General features: G+C 46.3%; 1 protein-coding gene across 4 annotated transcripts in view; it reads left to right on the forward strand.

Annotated features, from left to right (window-relative positions):
* The window catches only part of UBE2I (ubiquitin conjugating enzyme E2 I), a 49,631-nt gene that overhangs the window by 9,952 nt on the left and 11,792 nt on the right, over positions 1 to 27,887 (forward strand). Inside the window, exons 1-4 of one of the 4 annotated variants that reach the window (XR_010591244.1) lie at positions 5,999 to 6,459; positions 16,154 to 16,232; positions 16,487 to 16,570; positions 27,079 to 27,239. Coding sequence is in view for 3 of the 4 variants with exons in the window: in XM_005288883.5 (XP_005288940.1) it covers positions 16,167 to 16,232; positions 16,487 to 16,570; positions 27,167 to 27,239 (223 nt within the window). In the remaining variant the exon portion in view is untranslated. Of the gene's footprint in view, positions 1 to 5,998; positions 6,513 to 16,153; positions 16,233 to 16,486; positions 16,571 to 27,078; positions 27,240 to 27,887 lie in introns of those variants that run through there. The other 3 variants (XM_005288883.5, XM_065560395.1, XM_065560396.1) reach the window with 3 other exon arrangements.

The following is a 27,887-nucleotide window of genomic DNA, read 5'->3' on the forward strand; positions in this document are numbered from 1 at the left end:
CCATCTCCCTGTTACAGAGAGAAGGTGGGGACCAACTTCTGTTGGTGAGAGAGAGAGAAGCTTTCAAGCTACATAGCTAGTCTGGGAAAGGTACTAGGAGTGGTACAAGAGCAAACAGTTTAGCATAAGGGGTTAGTATATATTCTAAAAAAAGAACAGGAGTACTTGTGGCACCTTAGAGACTAAAACATTTATTTGAGCATAAGCTTTCGTGGGCTACAGCCCACTTCTTTAGATGCATAGAATGGAACATATATTGAGGAGATATATATATACATCCAGAGAGCATGAAAAGGTGGGAGTTGTCTTACCAACTCTGAGAGGCCAATTAAGTAAGAGAAAAAAATTTTTGAAGTGATAATCAAGATAGCCCAGTACAGACAGTTTGATAAGAAGTGTGAGAATACTTACAAGGGGGGATAGATTCAATGCTTGTAATGGCTCAGCCATTCCCAGTCCCTGTTCAAGCCTAAGTTGATGGGGTATGATGGCGAGGATGAGGCGGTGACACAGAGATGCAGGGGTGAGGGTGAGGCAGTGACACACACTGATGGGGGGGTGATGGTGACACAGAAATGGAGGGGGAAGGTAAGGACGAGGCAATGGCACACACTGATGGGGGGTGACGGTGACACAGAGATGGGGGTGATGGTGAGGACGAGGCAATGACACACTGATGGGGGGTGATGGTGACACAGAAATGAAGGGAGAAGGTGAGGACGAGGCAATGACACACACTGATGGGGGTGACGGTGACAGAGATGGGGGTGATGGCGAGGACGAGGCAATGACACACTGATGGGGGGTGATGGTGACACAGAAATGGAGGGGGAAGGTGAGCACGAGGCAATGGCACACACTGATGGGGGGTGATGGTGACACAGAAATGGAGGGGGAAGGTGAGGACGAGGCAATGACACACATTGATGGGGGTGACGGTGACACAGAGATGGGGGTGATGGCGAGGACGAGGCAATGACACACATTGATGGGGGGTGACGGTGACACAGAAATGGAGGAGGAAGGCGAGGACGAGGCAATGGCACACACTGATGGGGGGTGATGGTGACAAAGAGATGGTGATGGCGAGGACGAGGCAATGGCACACACTGATGGGGGGTGACGGTGACAGAGATGGGGGTGATGGCGAGGACGAGGCAATGACACATTGATGGGGGTGACGGTGACACAGAGATGGGGGTGATGGCCAGGACGAGGCAATGACACACACTGATGGGGGTGACGGTGACACAGAGATGGGGGTGATGGCCAGGACGAGGCAATGGCACACACTGATGGGGGTGACGGTGACAGAGATGGGGGTGATGGTGAGGACGAGGCAATGACACACTGATGGGGTGACGGTGACAGAGATGGGGGTGATGGCGAGGACGAGGCAATGACACACTGATGGGGGTGACGGTGACACAGAGATGGGGGTGATGGCGAGGACGAGGCAATGACACACTGATGGGGGTGACGGTGACAGAGATGGGGGTGATAGCGAGGACGAGGCAATGACACACTGATGGGGGGTGACGGTGACAGAGATGGGGGTGATGGTGAGGACGAGGCAATGACACACTGATGGTGACGGTGACACAGAGATGGGGGTGATGGCGAGGACGAGGCAATGACACACTGATGGGGGTGACGGTGACAGAGATGGGGGTGATGGCGAGGACGAGGCAATGACACACTGATGGTGACGGTGACACAGAGATGGGGTGATGGTGAGGACGAGGCAATGACACACTGATGGGGGTGACGGTGACACAGAGATGGGGTGATGGTGAGGACGAGGCAATGACACACTGATGGGTGACGGTGACAGAGATGGGGGTGATGGCGAGGACGAGGCAATGACACACTGATGGGGGGTGACGGTGACAGAGATGGGGGTGATGGCGAGGACGAGGCAATGACACATTGATGGGGGTGACGGTGACACAGAGATGGGGGTGATGGCGAGGACGAGGCAATGACACACTGATGGGGGTGACGGTGACGGAGATGGGGGTGATGGTGAGGACGAGACAATGACACATTGATGGGGGGTGACGGTGACACAGAGATGGGGGTGATGGTGAGGACAAGGCAATGACACACTGATGGGGGTGACGGTGACACAGAGATGGGGGTGATGGCGAGGACGAGGCAATGACACACACTGATGGGGGTGACGGTGACACAGAGATGGGGGTGATAGCGAGGATGAGGCAATGACACACTGATGGGGGTGACGGTGACAGAGATGGGGGTGATGGTGAGGACGAGGCAATGACACATTGATGGGGGGTGACGGTGACAGAGATGGGGGTGATAGCAAGGACGAGGCAATGACACACTGATGGGGGTGACGGTGACAGAGATGGGGGTGATAGCGAGGACGAGGCAATGACACACTGATGGGGGTGACGGTGACAGAGATGGGGGTGATGGTGAGGACGAGGCAATGACACATTGATGGGGGGTGACGGTGACACAGAGATGGGGTGATGGCGAGGACGAGGCAATGACACACACTGATGGGGGTGACAGTGACAGAGATGGGGGTGATGGTGAGGACGAGGCAATGACACACTGATGGGGGTGACGGTGACAGAGATGGGGGTGATGACGAGGACGAGGCGGTGACACAGAGATGGGGGTGATGGCGAGGACGAGGCAATGACACACACTGATGGGGGTGACGGTGACACAGAGATGGGGGTGATAGCGAGGATGAGGCAATGACACACTGATGGGGGTGACGGTGACGGAGATGGGGGTGATGGTGAGGACGAGGCAATGACACATTGATGGGGGGTGACGGTGACACAGAGATGGGGGTGATGGCGAGGACGAGGCAATGACACACTGATGGGGGTGACGGTGACAGAGATGGGGGTGATGGTGAGGACAAGGCAATGACACATTGATGGGGGGTGACGGTGACACAGAGATGGGGGTGATGGCGAGGACGAGGCAATGACACACACTGATGGGGGTGACGGTGACAGAGATGGGGGTGATGGTGAGGACGAGGCAATGACACATTGATGGGGGGTGACGGTGACACAGAGATGGGGGTGATGGCGAGGACGAGGCAATGACACACACTGATGGGGGTGACGGTGACAGAGATGGGGGTGATGGCGAGGACGAGGCAATGACACACTGATCGGGGTGACGGTGACAGAGATGGGGGTGATGGTGAGGACGAGGCAATGACACACTGATGGGGGTGACGGTGACAGAGATGGGGGTGATGGCGAGGACGAGGCAATGACACACTGATGGGGGTGACGGTGACAGAGATGGGGGTGATGACGAGGACGAGGCGGTGACACAGAGATGGGGGTGATGGTGACAGAGATGGGGGTGATGGCGAGGACGAGGCAATGACACACTGATGGGGGTGACGGTGACAGAGATGGGGGTGATGGCGAGGACGAGGCAATGACACACTGATGGGGTGACGGTGACAGAGATGGGGGTGATGGCGAGGACGAGGCAATGACACACACTGATGGGGGTGACGGTGACAGAGATGGGGGTGATGGCGAGGACGAGGCAATGACACACTGATCGGGGTGACGGTGACAGAGATGGGGGTGATGGTGAGGACGAGGCAATGACACACTGATGGGGGTGACGGTGACAGAGATGGGGGTGATGGCGAGGACGAGGCAATGACACACTGATGGGGGTGACGGTGACAGAGATGGGGGTGATGGCGAGGACGAGGCAATGACACACACTGATGGGGGTGACGGTGACACAGAGATGGGGGTGATGGCGAGGACGAGGCAATGACACACTGATGGGGGTGACGGTGACAGAGATGGGGGTGATGGTGAGGATGAGGCAATGACACACTGATGGGGGTGACGGTGACACAGAGATGGGGGTGATGGCGAGGACGAGGCAATGACACACTGATGGGGGTGACGGTGACAGAGATGGGGGTGATGACGAGGGCGAGGCGGTGACACAGAGATGGGGGTGATGGCGAGGACGAGGCAATGACACACTGATGGGGGTGACGGTGACAGAGATGGGGGTGATGACGAGGACGAGGCGGTGACACAGAGATGGGGGTGATGGCGAGGACGAGGCAATGACACACTGATGGGGGTGACGGTAACAGAGATGGGGGTGATGGTGAGGACGAGGCAATGACACACTGATGGGGGTGACGGTGACAGAGATGGGGGTGATGACGAGGACGAGGCGGTGACACAGAGAGGGGGGTGATGGCGAGGACGAGGCAATGACACACATTGATGGGGGTGACGGTGACACAGATGGGGGTGATGGCGAGGACGAGGCAATGACACACATTGATGGGGGTGACGGTGACACAGATGGGGGTGATGGCGAGGACGAGGCAATGACACACATTGATGGGGGTGACGGTGACACAGAGATGGGGGTGATGACGAGGACGAGGCGGTGACACAGAGATGGGGGTGATGGCGAGGACGAGGCAATGACACACTGATGGGGGTGACGGTGACAGAGATGGAGGTGATGGCGAGGACGAGGCGGTGACACAGAGATGGGGGTGATGGTGAGGACGAGGCGGTGACACAGAGATGGGGGTGACGGTGACAGAGATGGGGGTGATGGCGAGGACGAGGCAATGACACACTGATGGGGGTGACGGTAACAGAGATGGGGGTGATGGTGAGGACGAGGCAATGACACACTGATGGGGGTGACGGTGACAGAGATGGGGGTGATGACGAGGACGAGGCGGTGACACAGAGAGGGGGGTGATGGCGAGGACGAGGCAATGACACACATTGATGGGGGTGACGGTGACACAGATGGGGGTGATGGCGAGGACGAGGCAATGACACACATTGATGGGGGTGACGGTGACACAGATGGGGGTGATGGCGAGGACGAGGCAATGACACACATTGATGGGGGTGACGGTGACACAGAGATGGGGGTGATGACGAGGACGAGGCGGTGACACAGAGATGGGGGTGATGGTGAGGACGAGGCAATGACACACTGATGGGGGTGACGGTGACAGAGATGGAGGTGATGGCGAGGACGAGGCGGTGACACAGAGATGGGGGTGATGGTGAGGACGAGGCGGTGACACAGAGATGGGGGTGATGGTGACAGAGATGGGGGTGATGGCGAGGACGAGGCAATGACACACATTGATGGGGGTGACGGTGACACAGAGATGGGGGTGATGACGAGGACGAGGCGGTGACACAGAGATGGGGGTGATGGCGAGGACGAGGCAATGACACACTGATGGGGGGTGACGGTGACAGAGATGGGGGTGATGGCGAGGACGAGGCAATGACACATTGATGGGGGTGACGGTGACACAGAGATGGGGGTGATGGCGAGGACGAGGCAATGACACACTGATGGGGGTGAAGGTGACAGAGATGGGGGTGATGGTGAGGACGAGGCAATGACACATTGATGGGGGTGACGGTGACAGAGATGGGGGTGATGGCGAGGACGAGGCAATGACACACTGATGGGGGTGACGGTGACAGAGATGGGGGTGATGGCGAGGACGAGGCGGTGACACAGAGATGGGGGTGATGGCGAGGACGAGGCGGTGACACAGAGATGGGGGTGATGGTGAGGACGAGGCGGTGACACAGAGATGGGGGTGATGGTGACAGAGATGGGGGTGATGGCGAGGACGAGGCTGAGACGGATCGGATGTGGGGGGGTGATGGGGAGGGGTCGGTGCCAAGCCGCGAGGTCAGACGGACACGTGTTCCGTGCAGTCCCACGTAGGGAACACGCGGCGGCCCAGGCCCGCGGGCTCGCCCCGGCGGCAGACGCTCTGGGAAGGACCCCAGGCTCGCAGCCGACAGACCCCCCCCCCGGGGACCACGCGCCCGGCGCTGGGCTGGGCAAACGGCTAATGTGACGTCACGTGATTCGGAGGAATGCGCTCCCTCCCACACCTCTGCACACGGCACTCGTGGGAGCCAAGGGGTCCTGACTGAGTGGGGTCTTGCGAGCCCCTGTGGGCGGGTCATGGTCCCGCACTTTCCAGTCTGGCCCATCGAGCCCCCAGCCTTTTCCTTTGAAAGGCATAGGTGACTAACTCAGTGCCTAAAGGAAAAATCTGCTCAGGTTCGGGGGGGAAGGTGAAGCACAAAGCGACTGGAGTGACGTAGGGAGACTGCCACAGGGAACTTCCCGAATGGCCCCCACTCTGGCTCTGTATTGGCCACCTCAAGGCCCTGTGTCAGGAAGATGCGTATAGCGTGCCGGACGGGTCGGATTGAGGGTCATATTGCGCCGGCGCAGCGGGGCGGACGGGTCGGACTCAGGGACATACCACGCCGCTGCGCTCCGCACCGAGCAAGGAGGGAGGGAAAGTCCGGACCAGAGACAAAGGGGGGGAGCCGAGTCGGGAACATCCGGGTCATTCGCCGCCGCCTCAATCCGGGACACGCGCGGGTGCTGCGGCCGCTCACGGTGAGGCCTAGCCGGGCGAGGGCCTGAGGGCGGCGGGGCCAGAGGTTGCAATGGTGACGGAGCCTGGGGCAGGGAAGTGGGTCTTGGGGGTGCTCGGGCTCCCGTTTCTCTTGCTCCCTGAGCCGCCTCCTCTGGGCCCGGCCGCTTCCCCACCCGCCGTGTGAGGGGGAGCTGCTGCAGGCCCCGAGGACCCACGTACCCTGGCCGGACCCCATTCCACCTGCGCCCGGTGCGGGCCGGGCCGTGGCCTGTAAGCACTGGGTGGGGACGGGCCAGCGGCCTGTGCCCCCTCCCGCCCCGGCGTCACTTGCGCTCGGCGGGCCGTGGGGAGCCCGCCTTTCCCCGCCTGCGGGGCCCGGAGTGGGAGAGTCTGGGCAGTTAAGTGGGCTGGGACGGGCCGAGTCCCTGCCCCGAGGAGCTCTCGGCCGCAAGTGCCTGTGGCCTGTACAGCGGCTCTCTCTCCCCGGGGTATTCGCGGGGCTGTAGGGTAGCCTCTTTCCCCCGTGATTTCTGACAGCGAGACGGCGCCTCTCAGCCCCACTTAGGGACTTACGCTGGTTCCCTCCCTGCTGTGAAGCATAAACTATGAGGGCCTATTGAGACACCAGCACCACTTCTTGAGTGCAGGTACCGCAGGGCTGGCAGGCGTTTCTGAGCACTGCCTTGAAAACTATGTTTTACAGACCTAGTCAAGTTATGGAGCCAAAGAAGGTACTAGGGCTAATCATTGAGTTGCCTTTTGCTGTTCCACTGTGGCTAAACCTCGTGGCTTCTGTATGTCGGCAAAGCCAGACACCCACTTTTTCTGCTCCCATCGTGTTAGCAGTCCAGCATTATCCTGATTGGCTCCCCTGCTTAGACTCTCTCTACTCTTCACAAAAGTAGAAGCTTTTCACTCTTTGGACAAATTATTCATACATGTATTTTCCTTGTGTGCTAATATGTAGCTTCTCAGACAAGAGATGTAGATGTGTAAGACTAGCTGTGTTAGACACTTTCATACTACTGTTCTGCTGCCGGCTAAATAAGGATTGTTAAAAGGTAACCAGGGTGTAAAACAAAAGGGTGATCCTGTAACTATTCTAGGCACCTGTGAGCCCTCATTTGGAATACTGTATGCAGATCTAATCGCTGTACCACAGGAAAGATACTGCTTTGGAAACATTGCATCACAGGGCAACAGAGTCTTTGAACCAGACAAGCTGGGTAGCCAGGGAGATCAGTAATGGGATATATTGAACAATTCATCTTTTGAATGTAGGGTTTGGATTCAGCCAAAGCAGTTATTGACAGACAGATCTCACCTGCTGCTTTTTGATGTCTTTTGTGAAATGAGTTTGGGCATCTCTGTTCATTTTCTAGTGGGCAAATACTAGCATAACAAAATCATTACTGTAGTTGATGCTCTGAGGCAAAGAACTGAATGAGAAGTGGAGACTGACCTCTTTCTTATGTTTTAAAGTGGTCTTTGCAAGCCTCTTCAGTCTTCATGGCTGCTAGCTCAGTTCCATTCACCACTAGTAAACTCACCAAGTTTAGGAAAAAAAAAAATCAAACTTAACAGGACTTGCTTCTCATGGGAAAAGAGAAGACTCCAGATGTTAAGAAATGTGAAATGGAATTACTAGAAACTTCTTATGCTGCTAATGGTCTCAAAAGCTAGTAGCTATAACTGACAAAAATCAGGGATTTCAGGTAAAACTGCTACTCTGAAAGAAAACACACAAGGAACAGATTACTAGGGAAGGCAGTTGAAGCAGATGAGAAAGGAGTGATTTATTTTTGAGGAGGTGGGATTAGGAGATGCTGGAGGGGCTCTTCCTGGTGCGAAAGTGGATTTCAAAATGGTCAATCTGTTAATCCTCTGTCTTTAACTCCAACAGTGATGCAGTCTGAGCAATAAATGCTACTAGGCCCTTTCATTGAAGGGACACTACAAAGGCGAATTCACTGGAGGTTAGACAGTCGTTTGCCTTGCTCTCCTACTGTACAGTCATAATCTAGGGGATCTGCATTAGTAAATTGCTCTTCTTGTACAGTCCTCTAGCTCTGCCATAATTGCAGTCAGTGTGTGTAAAAGAGATCATAGAATCATAGAATATCAGAGTTGGAAGGGACCTCAAGAGGTCATCTAGTCCAACCCCCTGCTCAAAGCAGGACCAATTCCCAGCTAAATCATCCCAGCCAGGGATGGCAGGCTTTAGATTTGTTTTTGATCTTTAGGGTCATTGAAACCTGGGGTATTCCATGTAGTGGTTAGTCACCAGAAAGTATAGTAGCTACCAAAGGCCTACCTCAAACAAGCATATGATTTCCTAGATTTCTAAGGTTTCAGAGTAGCAGCCGTGTTAGTCTGTATCCGCAAAAAGAAGAACAGGAGGACTTGTGGCACCTTAGAGACTAATAAATTTGTTAGTCTCTAAGGTGCCACAAGTCCTCCTGTTCTTCTTTTTCCTAGATTTCTAAATACCCTGAGGAAGAAAATTGCAAGTTTCCTTACTCATCTGCTTTTTTTGTTTTTTGTTTTAATTAACGTTTGCACTCTAAATACCTAGAGTATTTCATGGGGAAGTTGCTAAGCTCCAAAAGGGAGACTGCCGGAGAATAAGGAAAATGAGATCTTCAATACAATTCTTGTTTTGCCTGTGAATCTGGAACAAAATGGTTAAAAATTAGATGCGACAATTCCCTTATACATCTGTGGCGCTTTCGGTCTGTGGATTTCAATGTGTTTTTTCGTTAATTTTACATTCTTTCATATCCCAGTTTTTCAGAAGAGTAAACAAAGGCAGAGATTGAAATGAAATGGCCAACTTTAATTGCATTATAAATTTTTAACCTATATTACTGATAGTTTAAATTACTGAAATGAGTTAAAATCTCCAATTTTACTTTCTGTGTTTACAAGTGCTTGTCGAAGTGGAAAGAAATACATAAAGTAAACAATGAAAATCAATTAAGTATCAAAACATTTAGCCATTTTCACATCCCAGGAATTGGTGGTTAGGATACTTGAGCTGTGAACATTGTAGAGGAATGTTTAAAATTTGATATTGGAATTTAAAGAGGCAACATGGAATCATGCTCTTGGGCATACGTTTTTTCAAAAGCTTTCCTCCATCAATTTAAATTGTGTGCCAAACAATTGAGTCCCTTTAAGTAAGTAATTTGCCCACGGTCATCCATGTTGTGGCACACCTGGGAATAAAACTCAGATCTAAAGACTCCATAGTTGCGCCTTAACCACTTGACAACAATTCTTTGATTTTGTGCAACAAATATTGTTGTACTTTACTATTTTTTCTGGTTAAAGATGGAGAGGCAATACTAACTTGTCTAAAGTCACATTTGGCAGACTTTTGTCTTGAGTTTAATTTTTTTCTGCAATTTTTTGTTTCTGCATATTTCCAACTAATCACTTTGAAAAATCTGTAAACCATATACATTAACCTGTAAATAAGGAGGTCAGTTTTCTATCTAGGTGTGTGTAATAGCACCATAGTATTTGTAGATCCATCTGTAGTATTTTTCTCTTGAGAATGAAATATGTAATGTTTCTTGAGCTAATTTTTAGTGGATTTTAAGGTAGAAAACTTGCTACATGCAATGAAAACCATGTTCAGGTCTTCAAACTCTGATTATTCTCTAGCCCAAGTGATATGGATGGATTGAAATGGATTCTAGAGCTTAAAAGTAAATTAACAGCATGAGGGACTTTGTGCTTTCTTGTAAAATAATTAGGTCAACTAATAATTAGCCTCATTCAGTCTATTTGTGTCCATTAGTAAAATTTTCAAAAGCACCTATTGCATTTTTTACAAGTGACTTAAGAGCCTAAATCCCATTGACTTTCAGTGGAACTTTTATTCCTAAGTGCCTATGTCCTATTTGAAAATGGGACTTAAGCTTCTAAGTCACTTAGGTGCTTTTGAAAATGTTACCCCATGGCTACTAGACTAAACTGCTGAAATAGCTTGGTGAGAATCCTGTACTACTTAAGGGTTGTGATTTATCTTTTCCATGCAACACTGATCTGAAATTATAGTAATGTGAAAGGAAACTGATTTCTGTGTAATTATACTTAGCATTTAGAGCTTCACAAATATTAATTTAATTCCCCCCACTCCTATGAGAGAGGTCCGAGTTATTTCAATTTCTCACATGGAGTCTGGGGGATAGGTAGATATACTTATGCAAATATATTTGACTTTTTTCATGTGAAGGATTTTAAGCTCTTCTCAAGCCTTAGTTTAAATTAATCTTGAGTTATAAATTCTTAGATAATAATATAGACAATAATGTGTAGAAAACTTCTGAAAGCAGTCTGAATTTATCTTGATTGATATGCTAAACTGATGAGTCAAATGTCTGTTCCAATGAAATCTGAAGAGAACTTTCTATAGTTTTTTTTCTTACACTATACACTTGCTAGCCCATTGCACAGTGCATTGCTGCTGGAATAGACAGGAAGTCTACAGAAAGACACATGGGACTTTACCTTAAGCTCAAGGTCCTTTATGTAATTTTGTTGAGAACCTTGTTTGGCAATAGCCTGTAGCCTACAGAGTACCTACAACAGTCTGAAAAGCTAGAATCTTTCCTCAGATATACTTATGCAACTTAGGGCTAGTCTACACTTAAAACGCTACAGGGGCACAGCTGCACTGCTGTAGTGCTTCAGTGTAGATGCTACCTATGCTGACAGGAAGGTTTCTCCTACCAGCATAGGTAATCCACCTCCCTGAGAGGCAGTAGCTAGGTCAACAGAACAGTTCTTCTATCGACCTAAGGGTATGGCTACACTGGAAACTTCAAAGTGCTGTCGCGGGAATGCTCCCATGGCAGTGCTTTGAAGTACAAGTATGGTCACGCGTGAGCACTGGGAGAGAGCTCTCCCAGCACTCCTGGTAATCCACCTCCACGAGGGGATTAGCTCCCAGCGCTCGGAGCCGGGCCACACTAGTGCTTTAAAGCACTAAGACGGGTGATTTTTCACCCCCCTCAGCCAGCAAGTTGGAGCGCTATAAAATGTAAGTGTAAACAAGCCCTAATGCTATCTACATGGGGACTTAGATCGGTTTTGATCGGTTTAAGTGTGCCACTTAGGGGTGTGGGATTTTTTCGCAACCCTGATTGATGTAGTTAAACTGATCTAATTTTCTAGTGTAGACCAGGCCTTAATCTGTTAACTTCACGGATCTGCATTTGTGTAACTGAGAGCAAAATTTGGCCCTTAACGTTTCCTAAAGGTAGATCAGTTACCTCTTTTCTGCATCTGATAACTAAGGATACTCGATTAGGTTGTAAACACAATTAGCTTTCTCAATTTGTGTAGTGATGGTATTAATGTGGATCAGCAGCTACTTACTGTATCAGTCTGGTAATGAGTCTGCAAGTTCCTCAGTGGTTGAAGAGAAAGAGAGGCTGACTGCACAATTAAAATTTAAGAGCTTAAAAATGGCACACGGGGTCAGACGTATGGACCATGTAGCCCAGCGGTTCTCAAACTGGGGGTCGGGACCCCTCGGGGTCGTGAGGTTATTACATTGGGGGGGGGGTCACAAGCTGTCAGCCTCCACCCCAAGTCCCTCTTTGCATCCAGCATTTATTATGGTGTTAAATATATTTAAAAGTGTTTTTAATTTATAAGGAGGGTCGCACTCAGAGGCTAGCTATGTGAAAGTGATCACCAATACAAAAGTTTGAGAACTACCAATCTAGCCCAATATCCTGTCTTCTGACAGTGGCCAATGTCAGATGCTTCAGGGGGAGAGAACAGAACAGGGCAGTTTATAGAGTGATCCATCTCCTGTTGTCCAATCCCAGCTTCTAGCAGTCAGAGTTTTAGGGACTCCCAGAGCATAGGGTTGCGCCTCTGACTCTTGCGGCTAATAGCCATGGATGGATATATCCTCCATGAACTTGTCTAATTTTTTTTTCAACCCATTTATATTTTTTACCTTCACAACATCACACATCTCCCAGTGTAACTCATTGCTAGGGGAAGAAGTAATTCCTTATGTTTGTTTTAAGTTAATTTCATTCGGTAACCCCTAGCTTGTCATGTGAATGGGTAAACTTCCTTATTCATTTTCTTCACACCATTCATGATTTTCTAGACCTCTATCATATCCCCCCCTCAGACACTTCTTTTCTAAAATGAACAGTCCCAGTCTTTTTAATCTGTCCTCATATGGAAGTTGTTCCATACTTCTAATAATTTTTGTTGCCCTTCTCAGTACTTTTTCCCAATTCTAATTTTTTTTTTTTTTAGACGGGGCGAGCAGAATTGCATGCAATACTCAAGGTGTGGCCGTATCATGGGTTTATGTAGTGGCATTATATATTCTGTCGTCTTATCTCTCTCTTTCCTAATGGTTCCTAATATTCTGTTAGCTTTTTTGACTGCTGCTGGACAGTGAGCAGGTGTTTTCAGAAAACTATCCATGATGATTACAATGTCTTTCTTGAGTGGTAACAGCTAATTTAGATCCCACTCACTTTTTATGTAATGTTGGGATTATGTTTTCCAATGTGCATTGCATTGCACTTGTCAGCATTGAATTTCTTCTGCCATTTTGTTGCCCAGTCACCCAGTTTTGTGAGATCCCTTTATAATTCTTCCCAGTCTGCCTAGGACTTAACTATCTTGAGTGATTTTGTGTCCTCTGCAAACTCTGCAGCTGATACAAAACTTTCATCATCATTCTCTTTAATGAACTACTGAATATATTATGATGGCAGGTTTCTACTGCACATATTTCCTGATTCTTGCTCTGGGGCTGATCAGTGCTCATCTATTAATGACACTGAATAAATTATTCCTTTTGTAACATGATAGAGAATGTTTTGAAACAAAGTATTGGTCTCATAAAGTGACTTGTATCCTATTCTGACAGCATCCTTTCCATAAATTCTGCTTTTGCCTCCATCAGCAGAACAAATGATTAGAGGCACATACAGTATTTTTTGGCACAGTATTTAACTAGCCCCACAAAAGTTCTGGCATAGCAAAGATCCAAATACATATCTCTACTATATTCATTTTAACTCAATCTGTGTATGAGTGATTAGTTTCTAATTTTAGGGAATATTAGACCAACTGCAGAATTCTGGAAGCAGTATTATTACTTTATGTATTCACCCTATCCAGATCTAACCTTCTCTAATGAAATTAAGCTTTGTATAAACATGAATTTAATTGTTAGCTTTCAGGTTGTATTAATGGCATTTCTAGAATATATCCATTCAAGCAAAACTAACTCTGAAACCCAGAAGTAGGACTGGATGGAAAGTATGTTGTGAAATATCATTGAATGCGTTAATGTGTGTGTGTGTGCTTCCTCAAAATCTAATTTGATGCTGTTATCCATGACTTGTATGAAGTAGGTGTCAGATCTCTTTGGACCTTCTTTGTGTTGCTCAAAGGGAAAGTATTAAATTTTGATGGTGATAAATTTAGAATTTGCAGATGGTGTGGCAAAGTAGTATGAACCAGTGTGAAGTTTAAAATGAGGACTTCTATAAACTGGAATTAAAATGCTTTGCAATAATAAACTTAGACTCTAGAATTTGAAGTGTTCACATTGATTAAATTAATACCCAGACTGTTAATGTAACAGGAGGAAAGTAGTTATAAACCCTTTATAGTTTACTTCATGTATTTAGATAGATGGCAATTACCATCTCATTAGTCTTCTATTACTGTGCACTGAAAGAGGAACTGTTGGGAGCCCTCTGGCTGTCATGCAGGTTTAATTTCATTTGTGTAAATACATAAACATGTTGGCTTGACTTTCTGAGCTGCTGAGTACCCGCAACTGTTCATGAAGCTGGGGGAATTAAAACTTTTTGTGAGGAGATTCTATGAGCTGCTTCTTACTGCCCATTTAATAAACTAACTCCTGGGCTTTTGGGTACCAATTTAATTGTGTAAACCACCCTCTCCTCATACTTATCGCTGCTTTAGTTTCATAGAATTGTAGGACTGGAAGGGACCTCAAGAGGTCATCTACTCCAGTCCCCTGCACTCATGGCAGGACTAAGTATTATTTAATATTTCCCTTCTTGGATTTTGTGTGAAGCTTTCTTCTCTCTCCATTCTCTTAATGTGTGTCACTCCTCCCTCATGCATTAATAGATTTCTGCTTTTCTTTCCTTTTCTCTGGGCTTGAGATCTGAATTTTTTGGGTACACTTTACATTTGTGACCCTGATTTCACAGCATTGTCCTGCTTCTAGTAGCCTGTGCTGCTTCCAGAAAGACAGGATTAAGTGTGGTCCTCAAGTCCAGTGGATTGAAATGACACCATGGGCCAACTATCTTGTGTATCTGCCAGCCTCTTTCTCTACAGGCTCACATCTGTACTCCTGTTTCTGCCCCCTATTACTTGGTGATTACTATTGCAGTATCAGAGTGAAACTGATATGATCTTGATAGAATTAACATCTTAGTTGCTCCTGCGCAGAATAGTTTGTGTCCCAGCCAGCCAGCGGCTTACAGACTAACTAGGCTACTTTCTACTGCTGCTGCTTTCTGGATTGCTGGTAGGGAAGCTTGGTATGCACGATCAGCAGCATAGATGTCCTCCCCTGCAGGTGAATGCCACATTGGTCTCATTAGGGAGACAGAATATTTGCACGCTCTCAAAATTTAAATCCCTATTGTTCCTGAACCTTTCTTTCTTTATCTTACTACTGGCAGTGTGGTATATCTGTTGTTAAACTACTACTGAATTCCCTTTGCCAATGTAATGCAACTGTGAAACACAAGATGGAGCTAGTATTCAAGAACTTAGTCCAGTTCCCTACCTTACGGCTTGTTGATATGGAGAAATTTAGTGGCATAACCTATACTGGTAGAGATTATGCCTGTAATGCCAGTAAACATCCCTGTGTAGAGAAGCTGATCTTAGATCAGCGTTTCTCAAATGTGGCTGCATGTGGCCACCGTGAGAATTTCTTGTAGCCACAAGCCTCCTGGGCTGTTATTGTGGGGGTGGGGCAAAGTAGCAAGTGCCCCCCCCCTGCTCCTGGATGCACCGTTTTGGTGTTGATTGCTGGGGCGCCAGCAGGAGTTGGTCCTGCCCCCCCCCCCCCCCCAGCCCCTTGGAGACACCTGGGGCACAATGCTGGGCAACCGGTGAGTTCCCCACATTCCCTGGGGTGGTTGGGCTTCAGCCCTGGAGTGGCTGTAGCCACAGGACTTCAGGCTCCAGCCCCCTACTGCCTCCCCTCCACTCACCTCCATTGCTCCTCGCCCCTGCCACCCCCCATCCAGGGCTTAATTTGTCCTGAGACTTGAGAGGGCTGAGTAAGTCTGCTGTGAAAAGAAATACTTGTATGTTTGTTAATATCACTTTTCACAACAGACTTACTAGCTAGCAATAAAAAAAATTACAATGATTTGGACATATATATGTGAATATTTTTGTTTTTCCTAAAGCTAATTAAGTATTTTAGGGAAAAAGTGTGAGAGCAGCCACCAAAAAATTTGTCCTGAGAACCCCTGTCTTAGATGCTCTGCTATTTCTAACAGAACTTACATGCTGTGTAGAGCCTTAAAAAGGGATAGTTTGCCAGTCAATCTAATAAATGTTAAAAAAGCAAGTGTGAGGAGGTTGAAGTGTATTCATCACTGCATGACTAACTTGAGGGGTTCAATTTGCTCTAACTGGCAACTGTTTATGTTTTAGAGGGATTTTGAACATGTCTGGGATAGCCCTCAGCAGACTTGCACAGGAGAGGAAAGCTTGGAGAAAAGACCATCCATTTGTAAGTACAGCAATACTCTCAAGTGGTTAACTTCTGCAACTTCACATTGAACTTGTGGTGTTCTGGTGACCTTTTTTAATGTGAAATGGAACTATAAACAAGCTGCTGAAAACTCATCCTCTGATGGATAAAGGAATGTCAAGCAAGTTGGTGTAGGTAGAGAGCGACTGCATTGTACAAATATATGTTTTGATGCTACATCAGCGTTAAATGTACTTTCAGAAGTCTTACTTTGGGTTTCTGTTTTAATTCAGGGATTTGTAGCAGTACCTACAAAAAATCCAGATGGCACGATGAATCTCATGAATTGGGAATGTGCTATTCCAGGAAAGAAAGGGGTAAGACTTACTGTCAATTCAATTTTCAGCATGGGAGATAGATGTTAACATAAACTTTTAACAGATATAAACCATGAACAACTTCTAGTGCAATTTATGAAATACACTTTAACATAAGTGTCCAGTTTTTAATCAAATTCCAGAGCTACTTTGGAAGCCACGTGGAATAGGAACATAGGAACTGCCGTATTGGATCAGACCCAACATCCATCTAGTTCAGTGTCCTGTCTGTGACAGTGGCCAGTACCAGATGCTTCAGAGGAAGGTGTAAATACTCTACAGTAATCATATATGGGATAATCTTCCCCTCTTCCTCCCGCATTGTCTCAACATAGCCTTTAATACTTAGATTGGCTTAAGACCTGAAGCATGAGGATTAACACCCCTTTCAAAATATTGTCATTAAGTATAACCTATATCAGGGGTCAGCAACCTATTGCATGCGTGCCAAAGATGGCACGTGAGCCAATTTTTAATGGCACGCTGCTGCCTACCACTAAAAATCCTGCCTGACCCAGCCCGCTCTTCTCCTCTCTCTCCTCCCCCTCCCCCCCCCCCCTCCACCACCACCACCTACCGCTCTCTCTGGCAGGGGCAGGGGACAGAAGCAAGCTTGCTGCTGCTGTACAGCAGGCTCCGCCGGCAGCCGAACTTCCCCCTCCCCCGCCTCATCCCCCAGTGTGCTGCGTGGAGCCCCACCTCCTCTCCCTTCCTGCCGCCGATGGCCCTTGTGAGGGAGGGGAGAAGAGCAGCCCCAGTGCCCTTGCTGCTCAGACCGGTAAGGAGGCGGAGAAGAGGCAGTGGGAAGTGGGGTAGGAGTGGGACGTATCCCTCCAGCCCCCTACCGTGAGCTGGGCACGGGGCTGGGAACACCCCCCCCGATCCCAGCCTATCCCCCCAACCCTCTGCCCTGACCCTTGAACCCCAGCCCCCTGCATCCCCCCACAACCCCATCCCTGACTCCTGCACCCTCCACACATACCCAGCCCCCCCATGCCCTGACTCCTGCACCCCTCACATGCCCCCAGCCCTCTGCCCTGACTCCTGCACCCTCCACACATACCCAGCCCCCCCCTCCCCCCCCCCCCCCACACACACACCCCTGCCTTGACTTCTGCACCCCCCACATCCCCATCCTGAGCACCAGGTTGGCAGCGGGCTGAGCGGGGCCGGCAGCCGAGACCCTGGCTGGCAGGAGCCAGCGGACGGAACCCCAGACCGGCAGCGGACTGAGCCGCTCGGCCAGCTGCTGGTCTGGGGTGCCAGCCCCACTCAGCCCACTGCCGGTCTGGGGTTCTGGCTGCCGGCCCCTTGCCAGCTGGGGTCCCAGCTGCTGGCCCCGCTCAGCCCGCTGCTGGCCTAGGTGAACAGAACCCCAGGCTGGCAGTGGGCTGAGCAGGTCGGCGGCTTAAGATCAGCATTTTAATTTAATTTTAAATGAAGCTTCTTAAACATTTTGAAAACCTTGTTTACTTTACATACAACAATAGTTTAGTTATGTTATATATAGACTTATAGAGAGAGACCTTCTAAATGTTAAAATGTATTACTGGCACGCGAAACCTTAAATTAAAGTGAATAAATGAAGACTCAGCACACCACTTCTGAAAGGTTGCCTACCCCTGACCTATATAATTAATTATCACCTCTTACCTATATAAATGTCCAAACCCTTTTTGAATCTTCCTAAAATCTTGGCCTCCGTGACATCCTCTAGCATGACTTCCAGTTTATTACATGTTGTATGAAAAAGTGTTTCCCTTTAACAGTTCTGAAATTTTCCACCTTTTTAATTTCATTGTGTCCCCATGTACTTGTGTAACGAGAGAGGGAGAGCAGAAGCTTGCTATTGGCCTTCTCTATTTTTTTTTTTTTTTGTTTTTGTTTTTTTAATTTGATGTTTTTATTATATCCCTCTTATTCATCTCCTTTTTAAGGTAAATAATCTCAATCTTTTCTCTCCTCATAGTTTTTTCTTGTCCTTGATTATTCTCATCACTCTTCTCTGAACCTTCTTTAATTCTACAGTATCGTTTTTGAAATGGAGTGATCAGTACTTTACAAAGTATTCCAGGTGAGACTGCACCATTGATTTATATTCAATGGCAAAAAGCTATGCTAATGTAGGGTTAAGTTTGCTTGGTGGTATGCTATCCCCTTGCAGAACACTGAGTTGAGCAAATTCAAAACTTGTGAAAACCAGGAAATGCACTGTTAAGGTAGCCTATGGAACCTTAACTCTGTTCCCTTTAGCAATGTCCCATTATGCCCGTTAACAAATATAGTTTACTCTGCCAACCCTACAATTGCTTCATCTCCTTTTATAATTCTTTGCATCCGTTTACAACCCATTCACTCTCACCCACAGGATTCCATCTAACACTGTTAAAGGACAAAAAAGGAGGGGGAGCGCTTGCCCACCCCAGCTTGCGTCTATTCCTTTGGGGCTAGTAGCCTATAGGACATTGGATAGGCTTCAGGTGTAGCCAGGGTATTAGGTGGTATGTATGCTAATAGTAGTGGGGCCACTTGATAAAGGTGTGTTTCTGTTCTGAGGACTTGTGTGGGTTACTCTCAGGTGTGTGAGATCTATGTTTTGCACCCTCAGATGTGTGTGAGCAAAGGGAAGAGCTGCATGTGTCCCTTTTAGGATCCAGTATGCATAATTTTAGTGAAAATTGTATACATTATATAATTAGCAAGGCATGGGTTTTATTACAAGGGTATTGTCAGTAGCAAGCGGCATATGAAAGTAGTTAAGCATTTATTATCTGCTTGCATACCCTGTGGTCAGTGTCAGGTGTAGTTGTACTGAAAGATGGAGGCAGTAATTGGCTCTGCTTGGTAGAGGTATGGTTGTGAGAACTGTGGATTACTTTGAGGTCTGTGATACAGTTGCGATCTGTTTTCCACCCTCTTGTGTGCGAGGAAAGGGAAGAGTGCATAGGTACCTTCAGGATGCAACATGCATCATTTCTATGTGGAATTGTGTCACGTATCTCAGGAGCAGGGCATAAAGCCTTTATTACAAAGGATATTGTCAGTATAGAGGTGGAATATGAGAGGATTATAATGCTTTAGTGATGGTTAAACGAAAGTGTAGGTTGAGATGGTTTCCTGAGAGTAAGTGTAAGTAAGTTGTAAAAGGCTGTGAAATGGTTCTTAAATTGTACCTGAGTGGTATTCTTTCTAGGGAGTTGTGTGTGTGTGTGTGCGTACGTACGTACGTACAACCAGATCTGGAATCTTACAGTGTCAATGGCCAGTGTTGAGTATGCACACATTGAGGCATTGTTCAAAGAGGGTAGAAGAAAGGTGGCATGGGCAACCTTCCCCTTCCCCTCCCGTTTTCATCTAACATTGTTAAAAGATAATCCTGTGGCTGAAAGTGACTGGTTTGTGAAAAGAGGTGACGAGCTTGTATATTTCACCAACTGTGGGCTTGGCAGATAAGTATGTATGTTAACAAGGGTCTAATGGGCCAGTGCTGAAAGAGAGCAGAGTTAAGGTTGCATGGGCAACCTTTGCTCCGCTCCGCTTTCTGCAAGGGAATGACTTACCCCTAAACTACTGTTACTCTGCGATATCATTTTTTGCCATTGACTTTCCTAGTTTTTTTAACAGGCAAAGATATGTTGATAGGAGTTAAGTCATTTAAGCAGTTGTACATATCATGTCCTGCAGTTTACATAACACTGAGCCAGCCAGCTGCCCTCTCCCTCCCACCGCAACACACACACCTCCCTATCCATACCCCTGACCCATTCACTGTGGTCCCCAGCCCGTAAGCAGGGAATGCATCTCCCTGGAGTCCTTGTTACCTGATAAACAGATATTTCTGTTGCTATTATTTCTTCCCCACCTATAACTTGATTCCTGTGTAGTTTGTGGCATGTAGGACAACTATGTTACAGTGGAGTGTTTCAGAATGGTTGGAGGGTGGAGTTTGTGGCAGGGCCAGCGAGAGAAACCACAGATAAGGTGGTTGTTCCGAACTGCTGACAATTTTATGTCTGAGAGAGAGATCCTCTGATCCCTGTCCAATCGATATGCCCCATCTTGAGAAACAGCGAGGTGTCAGAGTTTGCAGTGTTTCTATGCCAGACAGCATACGTTTTCTGGTCAGCCATGAACTCTCCAATTTCCTGATTTAATGTTTTTTCCAATGCTTATCAGTAGCTTTTATATCGTCACTGTAACAATTATTCAGATGCTTAGCCAAATCCGAGTAAACTATCACAGCTCCTGGACACAAATTTCTGATGTTGTCTAAATCTGCTCTGGTACATTCTATGAGATGTATGACAGGAATAAGGCCTCAGTGAATCACAACAATGTTGGGTAGAGCACAACCTCTAAAATCAATGGTTAAAGGCTGCAGAGTGGGCAAAACATGATGCCATCGTAGGCCACCTCTCTCCACGCAAATCAACCTATAGTCAGCAATCCCCATGTCATGGTGCACTCTTTGCTCTTCTGCCACTTCCACCCCCTACCTCCCCGCCATCTGTCCCCCCAGTGGCTAGTAACAACCAATCCAAGGTTTGCCTCTCCCTCCCCCACAAAGTCCTTTGTCTCTGGCTCCTCCCCACTTGATATAACAAAAATTACTGTTTGGCTGCTCACTATTCTGCTGTGTTCACTGTAAACCTCCCAATAAAATAAAAATGTGTTATATTGTAACACAGCTTGTAGCAAGCAACAAAGATTTAATAACTCATTGCACAGGTGTACAAAGGTGGGACTAGAAACCTCAGTGGTAGGGTATTGACCATGGGCAACGGTGTTCGCACAGTCCCTCGAACAACCTGGGCAAGCATAAGGTGGATGCATGGAAATCCTCTTTTTTTTTTTTTTCTTTCCCTTTATTAGCGCACACATAACATAATCCTTCCAGAATGCACATCTATGCAAGCAATGAATGTTTTTTTTTCTTAAATACTATTCACAGTTTGGGTCCCTCAAAGACTTAGTGGGTGCCATGCAGTACCTTGGGTAAAAATTGGCTGAGACTGTTTTGATCCACATCACAGCAATAGTCTGATCTCTAGATCTGTGCCAAAAAAAAAATCTAGAAACATTTAGAAAAAACAGCTGGTTTTTTTTCTTTTTAGGGCTTGTGTCTCTGGAACCCCTGGTTTAAATGACCCCAAATTTGGGTCATTCACCCTGCACAGCACTCCCACGAGTCACAAAAAATTTCAGAAAAATCCATTAAAGCATGTGCATTTTAGAGCATTTAAAAGCATGATCCTCTAAACAAGAAGGATACAGGGATGATGGACGGAAAGGGTTCCTCTACACATCGTCTCCAGTGCAGGAGGCTCTGAAAGGTGTGAAACATTCATTTCAGTGTGATGTTGCCAGCTGAATGGGAACACCCCATATAGATTAATACAACCTGAAACAATAGCTGAGGCCAGCTGTACTCTACAAATGTACATTGGTATAACTACATTGCTCAGGGTGTGAAATCCACTATACTGAGTAGCCAGCACTATGTCAATGGGAGGACTTCTCCTGTTGCAAAGCTATCACCTCTTGGAGAGGTGGATTAACTGTGCTGTTGGGAGAAGCTCTCTCATGTAGTAGTGTCTTCACTGAAGCGGTGCAGCTGCATTGGTGCAGCATTTTAAGTGTAGACCTGCAAACTGTTCGATTCATCTCCGTGGGTCTTCCTATTCCCCTCCTGAGTGCTTTAGAAATGCATGAAGGATTCCTGTTCTCAGCATCTCATCCAAAGGAGCAGGACTTCCCCAGATTCTGGCTCACATAGGGAACAGGGAGAGGGCCTCAGACTCTCCCAAAAGGGCAGACACCCCAGAATCCAACTTACATGGGGGAGGGTTGAACCACCTGTAGATGGGCACAGGCCCCCCAGATCCTGGCACACACAAGGAGACAGGTAGTAAGGGACTCTCACACTGTGGGGGGAGAGGAGGAAGGGACAAGGCCCATCACAATCCAGCTCATGGGGGGGTGGGGTGGGGAGGAGGAGTTTGCCCCCCAGTTTCCTTGCCACTCACCCCCATGCAGCCTTCCCAGTGCCCCACACTTCCACTTTCCTGAGCCCCTAACACCTCTCCCCTTTCCTACCACTGATCCCCATTTATCCCTTCCACATAACCCTTCTCCACTTGCTGCAGGCCCAAACCTCAATTGTCTGCTCCCTAATATCTCATCCTTCCTAGGAAGCATTCACATGTTTAATTTTTCTTCACAAAATTCTTTGATTACATTCCCTCCAAAACAGAATTGCCACTCAAGATTCTCAAATTGTAGCAACCTCCAGCCACTCAGTCCAAAACTTTTGTTTTTCTCAGATGGAGGCTTATGCTTATTTTACCCTTAATTATATTAATTAAAGGGTGACTCCATAGCCATCAATGTCAGTAAGGTCTGTAATTCATCTAGTGATTAGTAGCTGTCAGTTTAACAGTACAAAGCAACAGAAGGAAACTTTTTTGGAGGGTTAACTAAGAAACCCCTTGATCAAATGACCCCAAACTTGGATCACTAACACTACTTTGTACCCCCATAAGGCACACCAAATTTCAAAGCAATCTGAGTAACTGTTCCTATTTTAGTGCACCTAGAAGAGTCAAACTTAAAGCATATAAAATGGTAGGAATGGAAACCTTCAAGCTTTTTTTCCCTCCTCCCCCCTCTGTATCTGCATGCACAACATACAAATGGGCACGTCTTCACTATCAACGTTAAAGCGCTGCCACAGCAGCACTTTAATGTGACTGTATAGTCACGGCACCAGTGCTGGGAAAGAGCTCTCCCAGCGCTGTTAAACAAACAAACAAACAAAAAACCACCTCCATGAGGGGAGTAGCTCCCAGCGCTCTAGCACTGCCTACACTGCCATGTTATAGTGCTGAAACTTGCAGCGCTCAAAGGGATGTTTTTTCACACCCCTAAGTGAGAAAGTTGCAGCGCTGTAAAGTGCCAGTGTAGACAAGCCCTTAGTTGCTTAACTACTTTTCCTGGTTTGAGTCCCCTAAAGTTTCACTGAGTGCCATGCACAACTTTGGGTAAAACTTCACTGGTTGGGACCATTTTGACCTACAGTATATCAATAGTTTTTGATCTCTAGCTCTGGACAAAACAAAAGCACATAGAAACTTTTTAAAAAGTGGCTGATTGTTTTCCAGGTCTTATATCACTGCAGCACCTACCTCAAATGACCACGAATTTGGGTCACTTACCCCCCGGAAGCACACCAAATTTCAGAGGAATGCAACTCATTGTTAAGGGATTTAGGTTGAACTTTAAACAGAAGCTGGGAAACAACCTTAACTATAGTGCTGACATGCCACCATAATAAAGGCATTATAATATCTGTGTGTACTATTCTCCATCCCATTCCTTACACATCCTAGTATCACTTTTGCTTTTTTTGACTATAGGTGCACATTGTGCAGAGGTCTTCATTATCTATAATGATGCACAGGACTCTTTCCTGAGTTAATAATTAGTTTAGAATCCTGTAAGGTGTATGAGTAATTTAGTCTCTCCTCTCCTCCTCTCCAATGTGTATTACTTCATATTTATTGACATGGAACTTCATTTGTCATTATGTTGCCCATTCACCTACTTGTTTAGGTATCTCTGAAGTTCTTCATAGTTCTCTGATCCTAACTACCCAAAATAAATTTGTCACCTGCAAATTTTGCTACCTCATTACTTGTCCTCTTTCAGGTACACCTCTACCCCGATATAATGCTGTCCTCAGGAGCCAAAAAAATCTTACTGCTTTATAGGTGAAACTGCATTATATCAAACTTGCTTTGATCCACCGGAGTGTGCAGCTGCTCCCCCTCCCCCCGCGAGCACTGCTTTACCGTGTTGTAGCCGAATTCGTGTTATATCGGGTCGCGTTATATCGGGGTAGAGGTGTAATTAATAAATATATTTAAACTTTAGATCTAGTATGGAATCGTGAAGCACCCTGTAGTTAATGACAAATATCTCTGAGTAACCTGAGTATTTGGACAACTTGCTCAACGTTACTTTGCAATCACATTAACATCTGGTTTCCCTTGGTTTCCAAACTTGCAAACCTCAAATTAGTTCTTGGTGCTTGTATAAAAATATACAAACTAGAAGGAAAATCTCTCAGTGAATGAGATTTGCCAACTTAATACATAAATCAGTTATCCAAAATAAGAGAATCACCTATAACAATAGATAACGGTCTGGTCTATACTCAAAAGTTAAGTTGACCCAGCTATGCGGCTCAAGGGTGTGGGAAGAATCTACACCTGCTGAGCGACATAGTTAAGGTGACCTAACCCTCAGTGTAGACAGTGCTAGGTTTATGGGGGAATTTTTCTCTTGACCTAGGTACCCTCTCTCGGAGAGGTGAATTAACTGCTGAGAAGGAGAACCCCTCCCGTTGCCGTAGTTGACGTCTACGCTGAAGCGCTACAGTGGCTTGTGCTGCTGTAGCGTTTCAAGTGTGGACAAGCCCAAGGCACCTTTTCAAGCGTATGCCCTCACTAGATTGAGTAATAGCAGAATGCTGTCCTAGCTTTTACTGTTTGTTCTAGAATTCCTTTCTTGATATTCTTTCCTTCTTTTTAGATTAGATTTCACAATGGAAACAAAGTAGTGGCTCTTGTACCGTTTCCTTCCGCCCTCTGTCAGATATTTGTCGTTTGAGTGCAAGCTCTTGAGCACAGGGATTGGATTGCCTTATGTGTTTGTATGACATATAGCATCATGAGGTTTTGAACCTTACTGGTGGCCAGAGGCATGTCCTCATTTAAATAATAAAGTATGTCCCCTGTGAAGTTCAGATGTGCTCATACTAGATGCCTTAATTTACTTATTGCCAAACTGAAGTGTTCATAAATCATGCTTATGTGGCAGAGCAAGTTTTAGGTTTTTTCAGTCAGTGCCTTCTCAACTTCTTGACCATGTCTGTATACCACTACTTGCCTTGTTCATACACATGAACCCAATAGGTACACAGGTGCAGCTGTGAGATATTACTGCAATGCTAAAAACTGACTTGTACTCTTAAACATCTCATATAATTCGCTGACTCTTAAAATACAAATTCCCAATCTTAGCTCACCATATGAACTCATTAATTAAATAAATTACTGTGAGTAACAAGAAAGATGTCTTTCTGACAAATGATTAGAGGTCTGTATTGGCTACATTTCTTTATGGTAATGTACATAGCAGCCAACCACAAACAAACTTTGGGATTTCTTATAAAATAGATACAGAAATCTCTCTCTCACTTCAATGCTCAGATATCATGGTGGGTGATCTTTATAAAAACCTAGGTAATGATTGAATAGTGCAGCTGGTAGAACTCTGCACAATGAGATGGGTATTCTTCAGTTTCTGACCTTACCTGAATCTGTAGGGGGAAGGTAGAGTACATGTACCCAAACTACAACTCACCCAGGATGATGCAGTTCCCTTATTGGTGCCAAAGCTACTGGGGGATCGTAAGTGACCCAAGTATTTAGGGCCACTGTCTTGCATCTTACATGGTGCTCCCTAATGCAACACAGTGGCATTGGTACAGTACTGGCGTGGTGGGGAGACAACCCCTACTGAAGCAGTGACACCACTTTTTGCAGCAGCTGAGTACTCCTTTAGTAATCCCCCCCATTGTGAAATTTAGTGAGAAGTGGTATGACTGTAGTCTGTATCTAATTCATCATCCTTAAGGGATATACCTAAGTAACTTCCTACCTAAATGACAAGAAGCCACACTGACCCAGGTGCAGTGGCAGCAGATAGAAAACCGGTGGCCTAGTACCCTATTACGACTGCAATGTGACTCAGGTAGCTCAACCAACTTCTTCATAGGGGGATTGCCTGTAAAGACTACAACACCCTAGAGACTCCATGAGGAGACAGTCTGTAAAGATATCTTCACTGTTCCATCAGTGACTGATATAATCGGCACCAACCTTCATGGAACTTTCCTTGTCTGTATTTAGAGGCCTGTTTGCTCAGATGTGTGCCTGTGCTGGTCTTGAGCATGAGAGCAGCTTCATCTTTTGTTGTTTTTCCTCAGGGGAAGGCATGCAGTGAAGATTGGATTGCAATATTCCTACTGTCATTAAAATCATGGGTGGGTGGGCTATTCTTAGTTAGAAACTGAAGAATTATCAGTGATAGATAATAGTATTAGGCAGTACCTAGGTCAAGATAATAGGATTGGGATGTTAAATAGTACAGTAACAACACTGAGGGAGAAATGGGAGACTTCTAAAGAAGAGTAGCTTAAACAAAATCCGGGAAACATTTAATTGAAATTAACTTAGTGTCTTAAAACTACAAAATACATTTTAAAGAAGGAGATTAAAAAGTTTTTTAAAAAACTCTAATAGGTAGGCAGAGGGACAAGTATCCTATACAAATATTAAAATAAATGTATATAATATAGCGGATAGTCATGAAACAGCCCTACTTGTGCTTGAATGTTTTTTTCCCCGGCATGCACCTTTAATTTCTCTCTCTGTTCTCTTTAGACTATAAACTCCCCATCTATTGTGAAAGTGCTTGGCATACTTTGGGTGTTACCATAATCTAACTAACTTTGCTGAAATTTCCTGACAGACACCATGGGAAGGAGGCTTATTTAAACTACGGATGCTTTTCAAGGATGACTATCCCTCCTCACCCCCAAAATGTAAGTAAGGTGACAGAATACCAGTTTCTAGTAGAATGGTGTTGAATCTGAGTGCATATAGCCATATGAAAAACTACCTGGTAGGGTGGAGCTTTTATAACACTTCATTAATTATCCTGGATGCTTAATGCCTATTATAATTCAAACTAAAATGGTTATGATCCTTATTTTCATGTGCATTTACATATACATCTTTAAAATAAAATTTTCCCTGGCTTGCCTCTTTAGAAAGTTTAAGAAAGCTGTTCAGCTACTGAAATTCAGTGAGATTAGAAAAATCTGTGGGGTTTCTTTTGTTTGGGGGTTTTTTTGGTTTGAGGTTTTTTTAGGGGGAAAGGGATTGGGTTTTTTAATTAATGATCACTTTTTTTCTAATATGGTTCCAGTAAAAATGGCTTAATTTTGAAACTTGGCATAGTCATCACTGACAACTGTTGCATCTGCTTAGTTTTATATTGAAAATTGTGTATTGTGCATTCTTGATAGAAAAGTACCTTAAGTTAAGAGGATAGCACTAAGTGGAAGCAGTGTGAATGTGTGTGCAGTGAGTGAAGTGTATACACCTCTACCCCCAATATAACGTGACCCGATAAAACACGAATTCGGATATAACACGGTAAAGCAGTGCTCCAGGGGGGCGAGGCTACG

This window comes from Chrysemys picta, chromosome 10 (genome assembly GCF_011386835.1).
Source record: "Chrysemys picta bellii isolate R12L10 chromosome 10, ASM1138683v2, whole genome shotgun sequence".
Taxonomy (NCBI): domain Eukaryota; kingdom Metazoa; phylum Chordata; order Testudines; family Emydidae; genus Chrysemys; species Chrysemys picta.